This window comes from Jaculus jaculus, chromosome 11 (genome assembly GCF_020740685.1).
Source record: "Jaculus jaculus isolate mJacJac1 chromosome 11, mJacJac1.mat.Y.cur, whole genome shotgun sequence".
Classification (NCBI taxonomy): domain Eukaryota; kingdom Metazoa; phylum Chordata; class Mammalia; order Rodentia; family Dipodidae; genus Jaculus; species Jaculus jaculus.
In genome coordinates this window covers 81,727,989-81,744,594 of record NC_059112.1, presented here as the reverse complement: position 1 = coordinate 81,744,594, position 16,606 = coordinate 81,727,989, and the positions used below count along the sequence as shown (strand labels likewise).

Below are 16,606 nucleotides of genomic sequence, written 5' to 3'. Positions count from 1 at the left end.
TCACAGCAGCAGGGAGGAAGCAGCAAGAGTGAGCTAAGCTACCCCTGGCAAAAGAATTCCATCTCTCTCAAGGCTCCACAACTTTCCTAAACTGCCACCAACTTGAGACCAAGTATTCAAACCACTTGAGGGCATGGGGGATATTTTACATTCAAACCACTACAGGAGAACATGGAGTTTTTATTCTCAGGCAGAACACTGAGTTTATAAAAGGTGAGTATGCTCATGCATGTCTATAATGGAGACAGAATCTCTGAGGCTTGCTAACTGATGGCAGCTCAAGGTTAAGGGATAGACCCTATCTCAAGGAAACATGCTGAGCAATAAGAGATGACAGCATATGTTCTCCTCCATCCTCTATATGCATGCATATGGCTCACACTTCTGTACACCCATATGTGCATACATCACACACCACACCAATCCTTTACACATACACATATACAAATACCATCAGGGACAAGTTATAGTTGCTGTTGGCCACAAATTCAATGTTAATAATACATATTGAATAAGGTGTCCTGAAACAGAAACACACATAACATAACATTGATCATTAACAAAAATGTGACCATAGGCTACAAGACCTCATCTTGGATTTTCCCTAGGAACAAAGGCTCAGTATTGGCTGTTTCCTAATGTTCCCAAGGCTTTTGGAAGAGGGAGTTGTACTTGTTGGATGAACTAAAACAGTCATTTGACTCAAATACAAATCTTACTTGAACGCAACTTATAATGGCAGATAGAGCAGTGATTTCAATCTTGGGTCTGTGACTTACTAGCTGCATGATCTGTGGCATATGACTTTTCCCTGCCTTTTGTAAAACTCAAAATTCTGATAAGGGCTGGAGACATGGCTTAGTGGTTAAGGTGCTTGCCTGCAAAGCCTAAGGTTCAATTCCTCAGGACCTATGTAAGCCAGATGCACAAGGTGGCACATGCCTCTGGAGTTTGTTTGCAGTGGCTAGAGGCTCTAGTGGGCCCATTCTGTCTCTCTCAAATAAATAAATACTTTTAAAATAACGATACAGAGAGCTGTGGTGGTAAAATCACACAAGTGAAATACATGTTAAGCCTATCATTTATAGGATTGTGAGAAATGCGCAAGATTACAATGCCAAATCACAGGGCAGCAAGAACTGGGATAAGTGGAAAGTAGTTTCCTAAAGTCATCTCTTCAGGGTGGGATACTTGTAGTGAGAACGAAATTATAAAGGGGTTATTCATCTCTTAACTTTTGTGTTTAATCATATGCAAGTTTTTGGGCTCTGGGTAGATTTGGAAGACAAACCAATGGTTCCAACACATTATGCAAAGAAGAAAACAAACTTCTAGGGGATGTCAAAGCCAGGAAGAAGGAAGAACTGAGTAGAACTCATTTCTGGACAGACACCTTTGCCTCTTACGTCTTTGTAACAGCCTCTATCTGGTATGAACAATGGGCTCATTCATGGTATTTCAGGAGTTCCTACTCCTGGGAACACTTAACAATTGATGAGACACCACACTCCCAACAACTTCCCATAGGTTTAATGCACACCATTTAAACGCGCAGCCATTTACTAAAACACTGCGCCTGCGCTCTTCGATTTCTAAGCATTTGGTGTTTCCACCCCAAAGTGGGCCCACAAGCTCATACCCACACTAAGCTCCCTCCACTGCCACAGGAACACTTGGGGAATCCACAGGACTCGCGAGTTCTGGAGGCGTCACGTGACATCCGCCACCTATTCGAGGGCAAGGGCCTCAGGGCGCGGGGCTCGGCTCGTCCACGGGGTCCCCTGGACTCAAGCAGGAGGGAGCACGCTGCCGGGCTTCGCTCAAGGACCCGACTCCAGAAAACACCCGGCACGCCGGAAGTGCACTAATCCGCAGCACGTGGGGTTGCCAGGGCGCGCTTCACGTGACGGGGCGGGGCCTCGAGAAGCCGGTGGCCAATGGCAGCCCAGGGGGCGGGGCCTGTGACGCGCCGGGGCCTATCCCGGAAGTGGGACCGCGGTGGGGGCGGGGGCCCGGGGTGTGGAAAGTGTGGCGGCCCCGCCCCGTGTCTGCGAGCCGCCGCGGCCGCCACCGCCGCCTTGCCGCCGCAGCTGCAGGGGACCGGCGGCGCGGACGCAGCGAGCAGGCGCTGGGTGCCTGCGGAAAGAGAGGTGAAGACACCCGGGGAGGAAAAGCTGGTGGGGACGGGGACTGCGGAGAGCAGCGCTGGGTACCGCGCGCTCAGCAGAGTCCCGGCCGGAGGGAAGCCGGGAAGATGGATGGGAGACGGGAGGCGAGCGCAGGACCCGCCGCCGGGGTTCAGGCCCTTCGGAGCTGGGCTGGGCCGGGCCGGGCCGGGCCGGGCCGGGCCGGGCCGGGATGGGATGCTGATGGAACAGCCGGCGCCGGGGCGGCGGCGCTGCGGGTGGAGGGCGGAGTGCGCGTCCGCTGCTGGAGGGCCAGGTGCTGCTGGCCGAGTCCCCATCCTTCCGAGGACGTGAGGCCTGGGCTGGGGCCCCGGCTGCGGGATCCGGACGCAGGATGAGGGCCGGGCAGCCCCGCGCAGGAAGGTCGTGGGCTGCTTCTGCGGTAAGATGATGGGGAACGGGACCCCGCGGCTCCAGCGCGGGGCAGCATCCCAGCAAGGTGTCCCTCCCCACACCCCCATCATCCCAAAGCGAGCTCCTCTAAGGTTTCCCTCCCCACACCATCCCACTCCTGGCTGGAAAAGTTTGTAGAGGCCTGAATTAACCACGTACCCACAAATCTTGAATGTGTATACTATAAATGCAGAAATAACGGACCCGTGATGCTTAACGTTGTAACCTGCCTAAAACGAAACCTGTCCCCTGCCTTGCGCGCCCGTTATTAAAAAGCAAACAAACTTTTTACGTAGTTCCCTGGGGGGGAAAAAAAAACTGCCATCTCCAACAGCCCACCATGGCAGATGAAATTGATTTCACCACGGGAGACGCTGGGGCTTCCAGCACTTACCCGATGCAGTGCTCGGCCCTGCGCAAAAACGGCTTCGTGGTGCTCAAAGGACGACCGTGCAAAATAGTGGAGATGTCAACTTCCAAAACTGGAAAGCATGGGCATGCCAAGGTAAGTGCCCTTCCAAGTCGTCCTTTGGCTTTGGCGTTTAGAATGATCATTTTTATTCCATTACACATCATGAGATTTCTGTACTTAAAATTTTGAAAGAACATTGCTTTCCTCCTCCAGTTTCTGAGTGATCTGTATTACAATGAATGTTTTCCTTTATTGGATCCTTATAATCTTTCATTAACGAGAAACTGAAACTTTCCTGAATCCCAGTGGCCTGGAACCTCACCTTGTTTGCAGTTGTGAAAACCTGTTCTAACAGTTAAAAGAAACCTGCTTTCATTTTTCTTATGCACTCTTGTAATGGAATTACTGGAATCTCTTATTACATGGAGTCATGACATGCCGCACTATTTAATTGTTTGCTACAATTCAGTTCTATGACCAGTACATTTTTTTTAAGAAAGTAAAATTAGATGACCTTGGAAGGCACTGAAAGAATTTGTTGTAATCAGTATTGGGATTGTACTCTTGTGTAATGAGTGATATACTTGGCAGAGATTAAATCATTTTCCTGGTCTCCTTCTCTGCTAGGTACACCTTGTTGGAATTGATATTTTCACAGGCAAAAAATATGAAGATATTTGTCCTTCTACTCACAACATGGATGTTCCAAATATTAAGAGAAATGACTATCAAGTAAGTATGAATTTCCTTTAGAACGTTGGTTCTTAAAGGTGCATACATTTTTCTGTTAGCAACTCGTAATTTTTATAACCAATTATTAGGCTCCACCTTTCTTAGAGATGGGAGAAATTGTGTTTTTTACTTAAATATTAATGGCTTTTCTTTTTGAGACAGTCTCATTTGTCCCAGGCTGGCCTCAACCCACTGTGAAACCAACGTTGACCTTGAACTTTCTTACCCTCTTTTCTCTACCTCCTGAGAATTAGAATTATGCTGTGTTGGTGATTGAACCCAGGGTTTCTTGAATGCTAGGCAAGTGCTTTTCCAGCTCAACTGCATTCCCAGCCCCTATCCATGCATTTTAAAAATATTAAGCATTCCTCAGTGTTCTTCAGAGGAAGTTGTGCAAGATACGCTCATTACACTTACCATAAGTAAGCCCAAAATTTATTATAAGTGAATAAGTCCAATATTTAGTAAAGTTACTAAAAAGTACTTGTAAAATATTTCAAATATAATCAACTCCCTTATGGATGTTTTATTTCTTTTCACTAATCAGAACTTAGACTTTCAAGGGCTGGAGACAGATGGCTTAGCAGTTAAGGTGCATGCCTGCGAAGCCTAAGGACCAGATTCGATTCTCCAGGTCCCACATAAGCCAGATGCACATGGTGGCACATGCATCTGGAGTTTGTTTGCAGTGACTAGAGACCCTGGCATGCCCATTCTCTCTCTCTCTTCTTCTCTGCCTCAAATAAATAAATAAATAATTTTTTTAAAGTAACTATTGGAATCATGTTCCTACCAACTGACTTTTGTTAATGAGTGTAAGTCAAAATTTGATATTCTTTGTAAGAGCCAAAGGAAAATTAGGACTCCTTACAATGTGTTTCTCCAGAAACAAAATGGCCTGGATATCTATGACCTCTCAGTGCCTGACACTGCCTACACAAGACCATCATAATAAGAGGAAAAGATCATGACATCAAAATAAAAGAGAGACTGATTGAGAGGGAATATGATGGAGAGTGGAGTTTCAAAGGGGAAGGTGGGGAGAAGGAGGGAATTACCATGGGTTTTTGTCTACAGTTATGAAAGTTACCAATTAAATTTAAAAAAATATTGACATTCCTGGGCTAGAGAGATTGCTTAGAGGTTAAGGCACTGGCCTGGCAAAGCCAAACACCCCGCCAGGTTCAATTCCCTAGGACCCACGTAAGCCAGATTCACAAGGTGGCACATATGCCTGGAGTTGGTTTGCAGTGGCTGAGGCCCTGGCACACCCATTCTCTCACCACCCCCCTTCAAATAAAATAAGTAAATAAATAAATCAATATTCTTAAGTAGGGAAATAACTTGAAAGTCATAAATATAAACTACATGGTCACTGAATGTGGTAGAGAAAAATATAAAACTATGTGACTTATTTATATTTATGTAATTAATTAATTTATTGACAGTGCTGTGACCTTTTATTAAGTTATATGTGTAAACTTAAAGTTTTAGTCCCAATTAGTTTCAGATAGGTCATGTTTAATGATAGCATTTTGCAGTGTGGAGTATTGATGGTAGATAAATAATTGGCTTCATAGAATTTGAAGTCCTATATTATCGTAACTCAAGAAGTTTTTGCAAGTTTCATACTTGTATCAAGCATACTGAAAATCAAACTTTATCCTACATAAATATAAGCTTGACACTTAGGTTTGTCTTTATTTCATTTATATTTATTTCCTTATATACCTTTCATATAAGATTTTAAGAATATATTTGCCCAGTAATTTTCTTTTATTCTTTCCAATAGGCATACATATTTTTGTAGTTTGAATTTAGCAAACAGTCTTCTTTTTTCACCTTCCCATTTCAAATGTTCTCTAGACTGCTTTAGTGTGTGGACCAATTTGAATTGCTTTTAGTCTAAAAGCAAGCGATTGAATAAAGGAGATCTGGGTTTCATCTGATTTCTACCATTTTCTATCTAGATGATCTTGTGAGAAGATGTGATACGCTTATCTAAGCCTGTCTTTCAGTCTACAAAACTAGGGTAGTGTGAGGATAAAATGGGAAAATGTACCCATAAGAGATATGTATACCCCAAATTAGTTCTGTGGTGCTCTCCATTTTCCTATATCAAAATTGCATTTAAACATTTTATAGTTATGTATGAAATGTTATATGTAGTTGTGGCACTGAGTAGGCACTCAGTAAGTGATAGATAAGTGATAGGAAAATGAATATACTTACTCAGTGTGGCAGTTACTTTTGCTAACAATGAATTTACCACCCTAAATGGGGAATACTTCTAATATTCAGTATTCATTGGTACTTATCCTTCACAGACTGCTTGTACCTTTTGCGTGTTTCAGAAAGATGGTTCCAGTGGTTCATATAATTACTATTACCAAATTAACATGGCATTCATTGGAGCTCAACATTTAACATAAAGGGAAACACTTATTTGGTTTGGATTTTGAGTATATAGTAAAACTAAGACTGGGGTTTTATACCCCTTGGCTCAGGTACAAAAGTTTAAACACATGTCTAGTAACACAGTAGCCTAAGGCAGAAGGAAAACTCAAGTGTGATATTTTCTCCATTTAAAATTCTAATATTCTGTTCATACAGTTTATACATTTTTTTGCTTGGTGCTCATGTGTGCATGTGTGTTTAGATGTGTATGTCCACATGTACTTGTGAACACATGTGTGTGATGGACAAAGGTTAATGTCAGATGTCTTCCTCAGTCACTCTCCATCTTATTTTCTGGCAGGGTTCTTTACTCATCCTGAAGCTCACCTGGTTCAGCTAGTTTAGCTAAGCAGCAAGCCCAAGGATCTTCCTGTCTGTCTCCCCAGGACTGAGAATCCAATCACACAGCTGCACCCAGCTAATGTACCTAATTCTTAAAAATATTTTATTAAATTATTTCTTTGGTCTCTGGAGGATTTTGGTGCCTTCTCAATTTTATATCCAAGACAAGTTACTCGTTTACTCCTTCTTCTCCCACCTTAGTATGTAGTCTGTATGGAAGAGAGGATAGCAAACCATTCTGGCTCCTGCTATAGTTACCTTCCTGTTGTTGGGACATTTGTCTGTTTCACTTTTGTTGTTGTTTGTTTCTGTTTTTTTGAGGTAAGGTCTTCCTCTAGCCCAGGCTGACCTAGAATTTACTACATAGCTTCACAGTGGCCTCCTACCTCTGCCTCCCAAGTGCTGGGATTAAAGGCATGTGCTGCCACACTCGGGTTTATTTCACTTTTCATTTTAGGAATTTTCAAAGTATGGAAATCACCTTGATTCTGCACTTAGCCACTACACAGCCAGTTTTGCTTCATCTCTGCCACACTCCTTCATTGTTTGTATTTAAGATAGTCTCACCGTGGAGCCCAGGTTTACCTTGGACTCACTGTCCTCTCTCTGCCACCCTGTTTCCTGACGTAAAGACACTGCCACCGGGCTAAACTGTATCTTACACCTATTTTTTCCTTCATTTTTTTTCTATGCCTCTTGGTGGGTATTTCAAAGCTAATCCCAGATAGTACATCATTTCATCTATAGTTTTATTGTACATCTGTAAAAATCTGAGAACTTAAGAAAAATACACTATTACCCCTAAAAAGTTATTACTTCCTTAATGGGATCAAACATCTCATTGAAGCGTACATTTTCCTGATTGTTTTGTTTTACTTTTTGGAATGCAGTGGTCAATGTTGTTTTATCCTTTAGGTTGGCACAGTGAGTTTGATTGATCTAGCTCCTAATCTGCTTGACCCTGCAGGTTCTACTTTCACATATACACTTGAATTCATTGTAGAAACTGCTAACTGACAATGAGCTAGCTTTTGGTTTTTGTAGACCACTGAAGATGAGCAATGAAGTATTTCTTCACTATGAACTTAAGCATTTAGACATGTTTGTGTTTCAATCCATTGTCATTAGCACTCATATTGATTCTAAAATTGTTCTGTCTTTCGACAGTAGAAGCTTATTCAAGCTAATTTCTGATTCCCTTTGACATGGACCTAATTAATTAATGAATGGTCTTTGATAGTTCCTTATACTCTGGGATAATAGCTTTCTTCAAGTTCACCTCCCAGTCAGAACAGATTTTTCCAAGGAGCACTAGATTCTTTTAACAGGAAAGAAAGATGCCATATTCTGGTACACGTAAAATTTCATACTGGTCAAGAACCTGGTATACATGCATGATGTCTCTATTAAAAGTTCTCTGACCCTGACCTCTGCTTTCCATCACTAATATCCAAAATAAACAGTGTTTTGAATTGAATTTTTTTTTCCCCTCACGGTTTTTTGAGATAGGATCTCATTCTAGCCCAGGCTCACCTGGAATTCACCATGGAGTCTCAGGGTGGCCTCAAATTCATGGCAGTCCTCCCGAGTGCTGGGATTAAAGGCATGTGCCACCACACCCAGTTTGGGATTGACTTTGTTTGTTTGTTTGTTTGTTTGTTTTTGCAGTAGGGTCTTACTGTAGCCCAGGCGGACCTAGAACTCACTGTATACCTACCTCTGCCTCCTGAGTGCTGGGGTTAAAGGCTTGTGCTACCACGCCCAGTTGAGAATTGACTTCTAACAGTGTCACCATCACCATCTTCCAAAACTACAGTCAGAGAAGGCTTTAAGAAGAGAGAAAAAAATTTATCCAAAAATAGGCATGAGACTTGACAATAGCTTTTTCCTTTGTGGAGGACAAGGAGGATACATGTAGTAAGAGGCCATCAACTTACATGACCTGGAGTGACCAGAGTATAAGGACACATTTAAAATGGAAAAATCTGGTAGATACCGCCTTTGTCAAGTGATCAAAGTTAACATCACCAGTAGTGGGACACATTGCCTTCTTTTGCTTCCTGATGTGCTTGATGCACATGGACACATGGTTTATATGTAGTATTTCTAAAACCACTTTCATTACCTGAATCACAAGAGGAGAGAGAATAAACCCCAAATAAGAAACATACTATCTCACAGTAAGCCTGAACCCTTCACATGGATATCAATGTCATGAAGTACAAAGAAAGGATGTATAGAACTGTTTCAAATTCAAAGTAATGAAAATGACATACAGCAAATAAATGCAAGCTGTGATCCTGGAATTAGAGTGAGAAGTGGCTATCAGAAACAATATAAGAACAACCAGCAGATTTGAAAAATGGACTATAGAGTGAATAGTAGGTTATCAATAAATTTCCTGATTTTTGAAAAAAAAAAAAAAAACAGTTATATAAGAGTATGTCTTTGTTCTTGGAGAAAACATACTAAAGTTTTTACTTCCAGAAAGTCACATTCTATGAAACACTCTTGGATGATTCAGAAAAAAAAAAATGTGCAAAAACATATTTTGTATGTTGAATATGTATAAAGAGAAAAATGTACAAGTGATTAACAAGGTATAACTCTAGGTAAAGGATAGGGATTTTATTGCATTGTTCCTGCAACTTTTCTGTAAATCTTAAGGTTTACCATCAAGTATTTTTCTGTAGTTTTATTTTTTAATTTTTTACAGGGGATTTTTTTATTTATAATTTATTTTGTCATTGGTATGCAAAGAATTTGGTTTCATTTTGGTGTTTTCAAACGAATTTTATTTTTTGATCCCTTTCCCATTCCCTCCTTCCCCTTAATATTTTTATATATCAACTTATTTTAATAAGTTGCTTTATGTTTACAGATAATTAGATGGTTATGTAGTAGTTGTGGTAGACAGCTTAATGTTGTTGGAATGAACATCCAAACCAGGCACAGTTTAGGGAAGGAAGGAATTTCTTGTAAGCTTGCAGATCCAGGGACACTCCATTAATGATGGAAGAAGCTGGCTTCCATTTATAAATCCAAGCAAAAAGAGATAAACCACCAGCAGCCAGCAGCACCAAAAAGCAGCAAGCACGAGTCTGCCAGAGCTCAGACTGCTCTGCACACCTTTGGGCTGGAATTAAGATCCACCCCCAGTAACACCTTAGGGCTGGACTCCAGTATCTGTCCTCAGTGATACCTCCTCCAGCCAGGCAGTTGAAGATCCAAATGACAGGCTTTAAGAAAACACATGAGTCACTTGGGGGGGGGGTACATTCAAACTACCACAGTAGCTATATTTTTGTCTTTGAAATATTTTATATATTTCATTCCAGCATATTTAATAAATTTTAAAAAGCACTGTTTATAGATAATAGAATACCAGTATTGGGCTATAGAGATGGCTTAGTGGTTAAGGCACTTGCCTGCAAAACCTAAGGACACATGTTCAACCTCCCAGGTCCCATGTAAGCCAGACACATGGTAACACAAGGTCACACATGTGCACAAGGGTTACACACATCTGAAGTTCAACTGCAGTGGCTGGAGGCCCTGCATACCAATTCATATTTTCTCCCCCCCCCCTACACACACACTTAAAAATATAAAGGTCTTTCTCACATTAAAAATAAAAGCCAGTCTGTTGGGCTTGCCTCAAAAAAAAATAGCATTATTATTACTTGAGGTTCCTCTATTTCAGTTACTAGTGGCAGTGGGAACCTTTAAGCTTGAATAATAGTCAAATTCTACTTCAGGGAATTGCTGAAAGAGCAGAAGTCAGGCAGATCTGTCTTGTAAACATCTGATCAGTTGTTGGACTCCTTGCTCTTCTTCACTGCTCTCCCAGCCTCCTCAGAAACATTTCATTGACTAAAACTATTAATTGGCAATGTTGATCATTCTTGTATAGGAGCTCTAGGCAAAGATGTGAATCCCTATGGTAGGTGGAGCTTGTGTATCATTCCATAGACAAGATTTGCTCATGTGTACGTGGAACAGAATGTTGAAACTCAATCTGCATGTAATGCTGACTTACATTACAGTGGTTAAAGGGGCCAAGGTTCACATCTCTGACTCCTTTTGTATATGTTAATGTTAGCAGTTGGTAGGCTTAATGAATGTCTTTCATGAAGTCTTTTAGAATCAGAAAGCAGGGGCTTGCTGTTTTCCCCATTCCTGTAATAAAAGAAATTGAATTATGTTAAAAAGTATGATTTTTTTTTTTTTTTTTTGCAGGTTAGGGTGATGACGGGTTGTTTCATTAATTTCAGAGACAAGCTAGTGTTTGAGTTTTTTCCTCAGTCTATTATTAGCAGTGAGCAGAAGAACAAAAATTTTCCACTTAATTTTGCTTGTAATCAGATTATCAAATGCAGTGTTTTGAATAATGAAAATAACTCCTATGTCCACTTCCAGAAAAATAATTCACTTACATTAATTCCATGTACTTACATGATGGTTAGATTAAAGTAGAGTTTTATTTTCTGATTGGAGAATTTCTAACATATTGTTAATTAAAAACAGCTTTTTGTGAAAGGCAGCCATATTTGCTTTACGTTTGTAAAAGTGAGTATTTCAGGATGTACTTTACCAATACAGAGGTTGGCTGTGAAGGAACTACTTGCACTTCTCTTCTGGCTTTATCTCATATTCTTTTGTATTTTGGAATTTTTTTTGTTTTGTTTTTCGAGGTAGGGTCTCACTCTGGCTCAGGCTGACCTGGAATTCACTGTGTAGTCTCAGGGTGGCCTCAAACTCTCAGCGATCCTCCTACCTCTGCCTCCCAAGTGCTGGGATTAAAGGCGTGCGCCACCACACCCGGCTGTATTTTGGAATTTTTAAGTGCCAAGAATATATTAGTGTATTACTGTGTTCTTATATAAATTAATGTCCATTGAAATTTAATTATACAAACCTCTCAGGTGATTGAGCATGATCTAACCAGTACACATGATCTAATTTCTCCAAATAGCTGATATGCATTCAGGATGGTTACCTTTCCCTGCTGACGGAAACTGGCGAAGTTCGTGAGGATCTTAAGCTGCCAGAAGGTGAACTGGGCAAAGAAATAGAAGGAAAATACAATGCAGGAGAAGATGTACAGGTAAAGACCTATGGGAAAACTGTTTCAAAACTGTTTCAAAAATCAGTATAGGGCTGAGGGATGGCTTAGCAGATAAGGCGCTTGTCTGCAAAATCAAAGAACCCTGGTTCGATTCCCCAGGACCCATGTTAGCCAGATGCACAAGGGGGCACACATGTCTGGAGTTCGTTTGCAGTGGCTGGAGGCCCTGGTGTGCCCACTCTTTCTCTCCCTCTTCATCAAATAATAAATAAAAATAAAATATTTTTAAAAATCAATATATAAAGGCTGGAGAGATGGCTTAGTGGTTAAGGCATTTGCCTGCAAAGCCAAAGGACCCTGGTTCAATTCCCTAGGACCCACATAAGCCGGGGGCCACATGCATCTGTAGTTCATTTGCAGTGGCTGGAGGCCCTGGTGCACCCATTCTCTCTCCTCTTCTCTCTGCTTCTTTCTCTCAAATAAAAATAAACTAAAAATAAATCAATATACAAAAATTTTGGGCTGAGCATGATGGCAAACACCTTTAATCCCAGCACAGGCAGAGGTAGGAGAATCAGCTTGCATTAGAGGTTACCCTGAGACTACATAGTATATTCCAGGTCAGCCTGGATTAAGGTGAGACTTTACCTTAAAAAAAAAAAAAAATGGCCTAAAGTAGTTGGCATAATATATGTGAAATGCAACTTAAAAATACTACTAATAAAGCCAGACGTGGTGGCGCATGCCTTTAATCCCAGCACTCGGGAGGCAGAGGTAGGAGGATTGCCATGAGTTCAAGGCCACCTTGAGACTCCATAGTGAATTCCAGGTCAGCATGGGCTAGAGTGAGACCCTACCTCGAAAAACCAAATATATATATATTACTAATAATAATCCCTATAAGGCAACTTTACCATAATACCTTTAAAGGCCTGTTGCCAAACAAAGTATCAAAGTCTGGTTTTATTTGTTTGCTTTTGCTGGACTGACACTATTAACTCCAGTTTAGTTTTGAAGACCTGCCTATGAGATATTTTTAAGGATTACAAAGGACGGGCTTGGGAGATGCTCAGTAGATAAAGCTCGACTGTAGATAAAGTAGATAGAGTACCCGAGTTCAGTCACCAGAGCCCACATCAAAAGCCAGAAGCCCAGGTTTGGTAATCATCGAAGCACGTTTGCACCGACCGTGAAATGGAAGGTGGAGACAGAACTTCCCCGTGGTGAGTGCAGCAAAGAACACCAGAGCAAGAAACGCTACCTCAAATGAGGCAGGCAGGAGGGCTAACCTGGAAGGTGTGCTTTCGCCTCCTCACTTGTGCTGTGGCATGTTTGCACCTGCGCTCTGCAAATGTGTGTGTGCACACGCAAATTAGAAGGAAAGGGTCAAAGTGGAGGAGACTTACTCTTCATTGCAATGGTCAGAAGTATAATACCAAGTAAATGGTGAAAGGTATATATAGTTCTTCTCCCTGTTCCTTGAAAACTGTCAGAAAGAACCACATCTGCTTAGATTTTCATAATTTCCTGCCTCTGAACTTGGTAAAGAAAGCAGATTATTGGTTTTGGCTTGCCCCTTTCCAAACTTGATACACAGGGTATCCACAAATACAGATTCTGATGAACAAGGTCTGTCTGCTCTATGTACGTGGTACCTTCTGACTAACCTTTTGTCTCCTCCCTCCCAGGTGTCTGTCATGTGTGCCATGAGTGAAGAGTATGCTGTAGCCATAAAGCCCTGTAAATGAGCAGGATGTCGGGCCTGAGCAAACTGTTTAGGCCTGGTTCAAGTGCAGACCAACAGTTTGGTTCTCAGTTGTCACCAAAGCTATGGCCTTCATAAGCAACCTCATGTTTTCTTTTGTTTGTATTGTTTTGAAATTGTGCTGGGTTAGTTTAAGTTACCAACTTAAAAAAAACTTAAAAAAAGCAAAACGTTCAATTTTATAAGTAACATTCCTGTGGTTTTCATTATGTGAGTGGAAGAAACAGACACAACAGCTTCCACACATGTCACTTGCCTGAGCAAGTCACTCCCGGGCTTTAGTACAATGGTTAACAAACCAGGGACTCAAATCACACGATGTAGCATCTAGTGGAATGGAAATACCGCGCTGTCATGTTTAATTGCCCTGCGTTAATTTTGGACTTAATGTCATAGAATTCATAGCTTGTGGAATGGAATAGTCAGTTTTACCTTTGTGTGGCAAATGCAAAACCCTAAACAAAGTGTCAGTTTTGGTAGCCATGTGCAACCATATGTCGTCTCTGTTCTAGTATTTTTTGTCAAACTGATTGCCACTTTATACCCATAGTATTGGCTGTAATGACAGAAGGACATTGAATTGTTGGGTGAATCTGAGCAAGTCTGACAGGTGGTGAGGAAGACAAAAGACAATGGCAAAGGAGATGTCAAAAGTAGACTCTTGAGGCCTTTGTAATCAGCTTAAAAATAGGAAGTGGCTTTTAAATTGTATTTTTGTTTTTTAGTTTTGTCCCCCAGCATTGAAAATACTGACCTGCTTTACAGGGTACTATGCAGTTCTTCCTTTCCAACCATGTTGAATAAGTGTGCACATTATTCCATAATCCTGCCTTTCTAACTGTTTTGTTTTGTTGACATTAGACTAAAACTGGGAATTCTTAAGTTAGTTTGGAATTCTTGGCTTTAAATTGAATGGTTCAATTTATGTACATTTTGCTAAATGAAAGTAAATCATGGAACAAATGTTACTTTATATGAACTGAAAGTGTGCTCTTCCTGGTTGTCTTGCAACTTAATTCAGTTACTGACGTGAAATGTACTAGGAAGGAATTCTATAAACTTGGATTATTTTAAAACATGTTAGGTGGCAGCCTTGCATTTCTGTTTACTCTTGGGTTGTATGTGCATTATGTCCGGAACTTGAGAAAGGTCCTTCAGGGTTTGTGAGGACCTTGATACTAGCAGTCATTATATTAGAGTGAACCTGAACAAAATCACTTTCCTGGTGATGCCTGGATCTTCCAACGCCGGTTCTGAGATCTCCTGTTGTGGCTGGACCTCAAAGGCTTTTGTTCCTGTCATCTGGAAGGAAATGCATATGATTATGTAACTGATCTAATCAGTGACTTGAAATACATTTGAAACATAAGAGCCCAAGGTTTTAGTTGCTTCATTTGTACACACTTTTAAAAATCTTTTGGCCTCAGCAAAGTAACTGGTGAAGAAGCAAGGAAGAGAGCCCTAAAGCACAAGCAGTGTGGAGCTTTCAACTGACTTTCATATGGCACGTTAGCTTTTGCTCATCCAAAGCACAATTAGGAATTAGGCTAAATCCCTTCATTTTCTACGTTTGTGCTACATACTGCTCTAGTTTTTGAATGTTCTATCTAATGTGTATCTTGTTTGAACCGGTTAACTTGTCACAGGAATTCTAGAAAGTTATTAATCTGTTTTTGTTTGCTGGTCACTCAGCTGGCCCCAGTTAATAACCACACTAGTATTTTGATTTACTTTTAATTCTGGATTAACATGCCCTTGTTCTTCCTAACTTGTCAAACTTCACATAAATATGTTTTCGGTTTCAACATCAGGGTATGCAGATAATAATGACACATCACAATCTCCATCTCTTGACTGGCAAGGCTATTTATGCATAAGGATTTCATTTTAAATAGTATATGAAGTGTATATACTCTAACATACAAGTATAAATTTTAAAAAATATATGGGACTGTTTATTTTCACATAAGTCAGTAGACGTTTCTCTAGAATAAGATATTTCATTTATTAAAGCTTTATTAAATTATATAAGAGGAAGCAGGGAACATATATTTTTAACATAGAGCAGAAATGATATCATTCTTTTTTGACATCAGAGAAATGTTAAAAGTCGATTCCTAGTATTTGTTGTACTTTTTGTAGATATTCAATTTCACAAATTATAATGTATAGAATGTAAACTGTCATGTTGCTAACTTACACAGTAATACTCATTTTTGTCTGTACCCACTTCACCAATTTATAGGCAGTATTACCAGGTTGAATATTTCTTTGTAGCACCACAGGTTTTATTCTACTGTGAAGACTTTGTTACACTTGGTTACAAAGCTGTATGCCCTCTCACAGATCAAACCTTTGCTCCTCTGGCTCCCCACGTGCTGCTTTCATGCTTCCTCCAAGGGCTGCCAGTCACTTATTGCCAACCAAGCTCTTGACTCTGTCTCCTTTAATGGTACAAACTTCTGTGCCAGTACTTGACACTGATTACCAACACTCCTGCAGCCAGACCATGATATCTCTAACAGAAGATAGTGCGATGAAACGTTAGGGCTATAAAAATCTGAGACCGTGCACATAACACCGTCGCAGCACCGTGTGAGCGTGTGCGCCTCCACACACAGCTTTGTGTCTCTGTTCTTGTCCCAAAGTCCTTCCAACTGTCAAAAGTACTGTAGACTGGTAGTGCCTCAAATGTGGCTGCTTTTTAATTTACAACTTTTTCAGAATTTGTTTTTGTATATTTTAAGATTTCTCAATTAGATTGCTTCTAGTTGAGCTGAAATTGGATGCATTATTCTCAGGGCTGTTTGTGCTAAGAGCTGAACTTCATTTTATTTTAAAGCTAACTGCCTGAAAATATATTGCAAAATTTTCCCATGTCATAATACTTTAATACATATTAAAATATCAGTAATAGCAGCATATTTAAGGTATATGGTGGTAGTTAAAAATGGGAACATCAGTAGCAGCTATACTGGAATCTTGCCATAGTTTTCATTTTAGAATAGAATTGGGCAGTCTTAACTTGGAAGCCCAACCTTAGTGATGTAGCTGATAGCATTCTCTTGGCATAGACCCCCAAGGAAAGTTTCAGAGCCAGACATTGATACACTGGCTCTCAGGCATGTTCAAGGTACCTTAAAATGTTTACAAACTGAATTCTATGATCTAGGAACACATTTACTAAAAGAAACTATGACTCTCTGGTATAAGAGCAAAATTACATTTCCATGAACAAGGATATTGTGTGC

General features: G+C 40.6%; 1 protein-coding gene and 1 long non-coding RNA gene across 2 annotated transcripts in view; one reads left to right on the top strand and one right to left on the bottom strand.

Annotated features, from left to right (window-relative positions):
• The window catches only part of LOC123464387, a 65,402-nt gene extending 63,656 nt beyond the window's left edge, over positions 1–1,746 (bottom strand). The window contains exon 1 of the long non-coding RNA XR_006639558.1: positions 1,640–1,746. This is a non-coding gene — a long non-coding RNA (uncharacterized LOC123464387). The remainder of the gene's footprint in view (positions 1–1,639) is intronic.
• A 319-nt stretch (positions 1,747–2,065) lies between these two features.
• On the top strand, positions 2,066–14,724 carry Eif5a2 (eukaryotic translation initiation factor 5A2). Its single transcript, XM_004652350.2, has 5 exons — positions 2,066–2,150; positions 2,914–3,084; positions 3,619–3,723; positions 11,498–11,629; positions 13,279–14,724. Exons 2-5 carry the CDS (start codon positions 2,920–2,922, stop codon positions 13,336–13,338), a joined length of 462 nt encoding a protein of 153 aa, XP_004652407.1. The 5' UTR covers positions 2,066–2,150; positions 2,914–2,919; the 3' UTR covers positions 13,339–14,724.
• Positions 14,725–16,606: the final 1,882 nt, after the last annotated feature.

Bases quoted from the DNA above. Each gene is read 5' to 3' on its own strand.
- Eif5a2 (XM_004652350.2), top strand. From the start codon at position 2,920: ATGGCAGATGAAATTGATTTCACCACGGGAGACGCTGGGGCTTCCAGC. The intron at 3,085-3,618 runs GTAAGTGCCCTT...CTTCTCTGCTAG, and splicing joins GAAAGCATGGGCATGCCAAG to GTACACCTTGTTGGAATTGA. The intron at 11,630-13,278 runs GTAAAGACCTAT...CCTCCCTCCCAG, and splicing joins ATGCAGGAGAAGATGTACAG to GTGTCTGTCATGTGTGCCAT.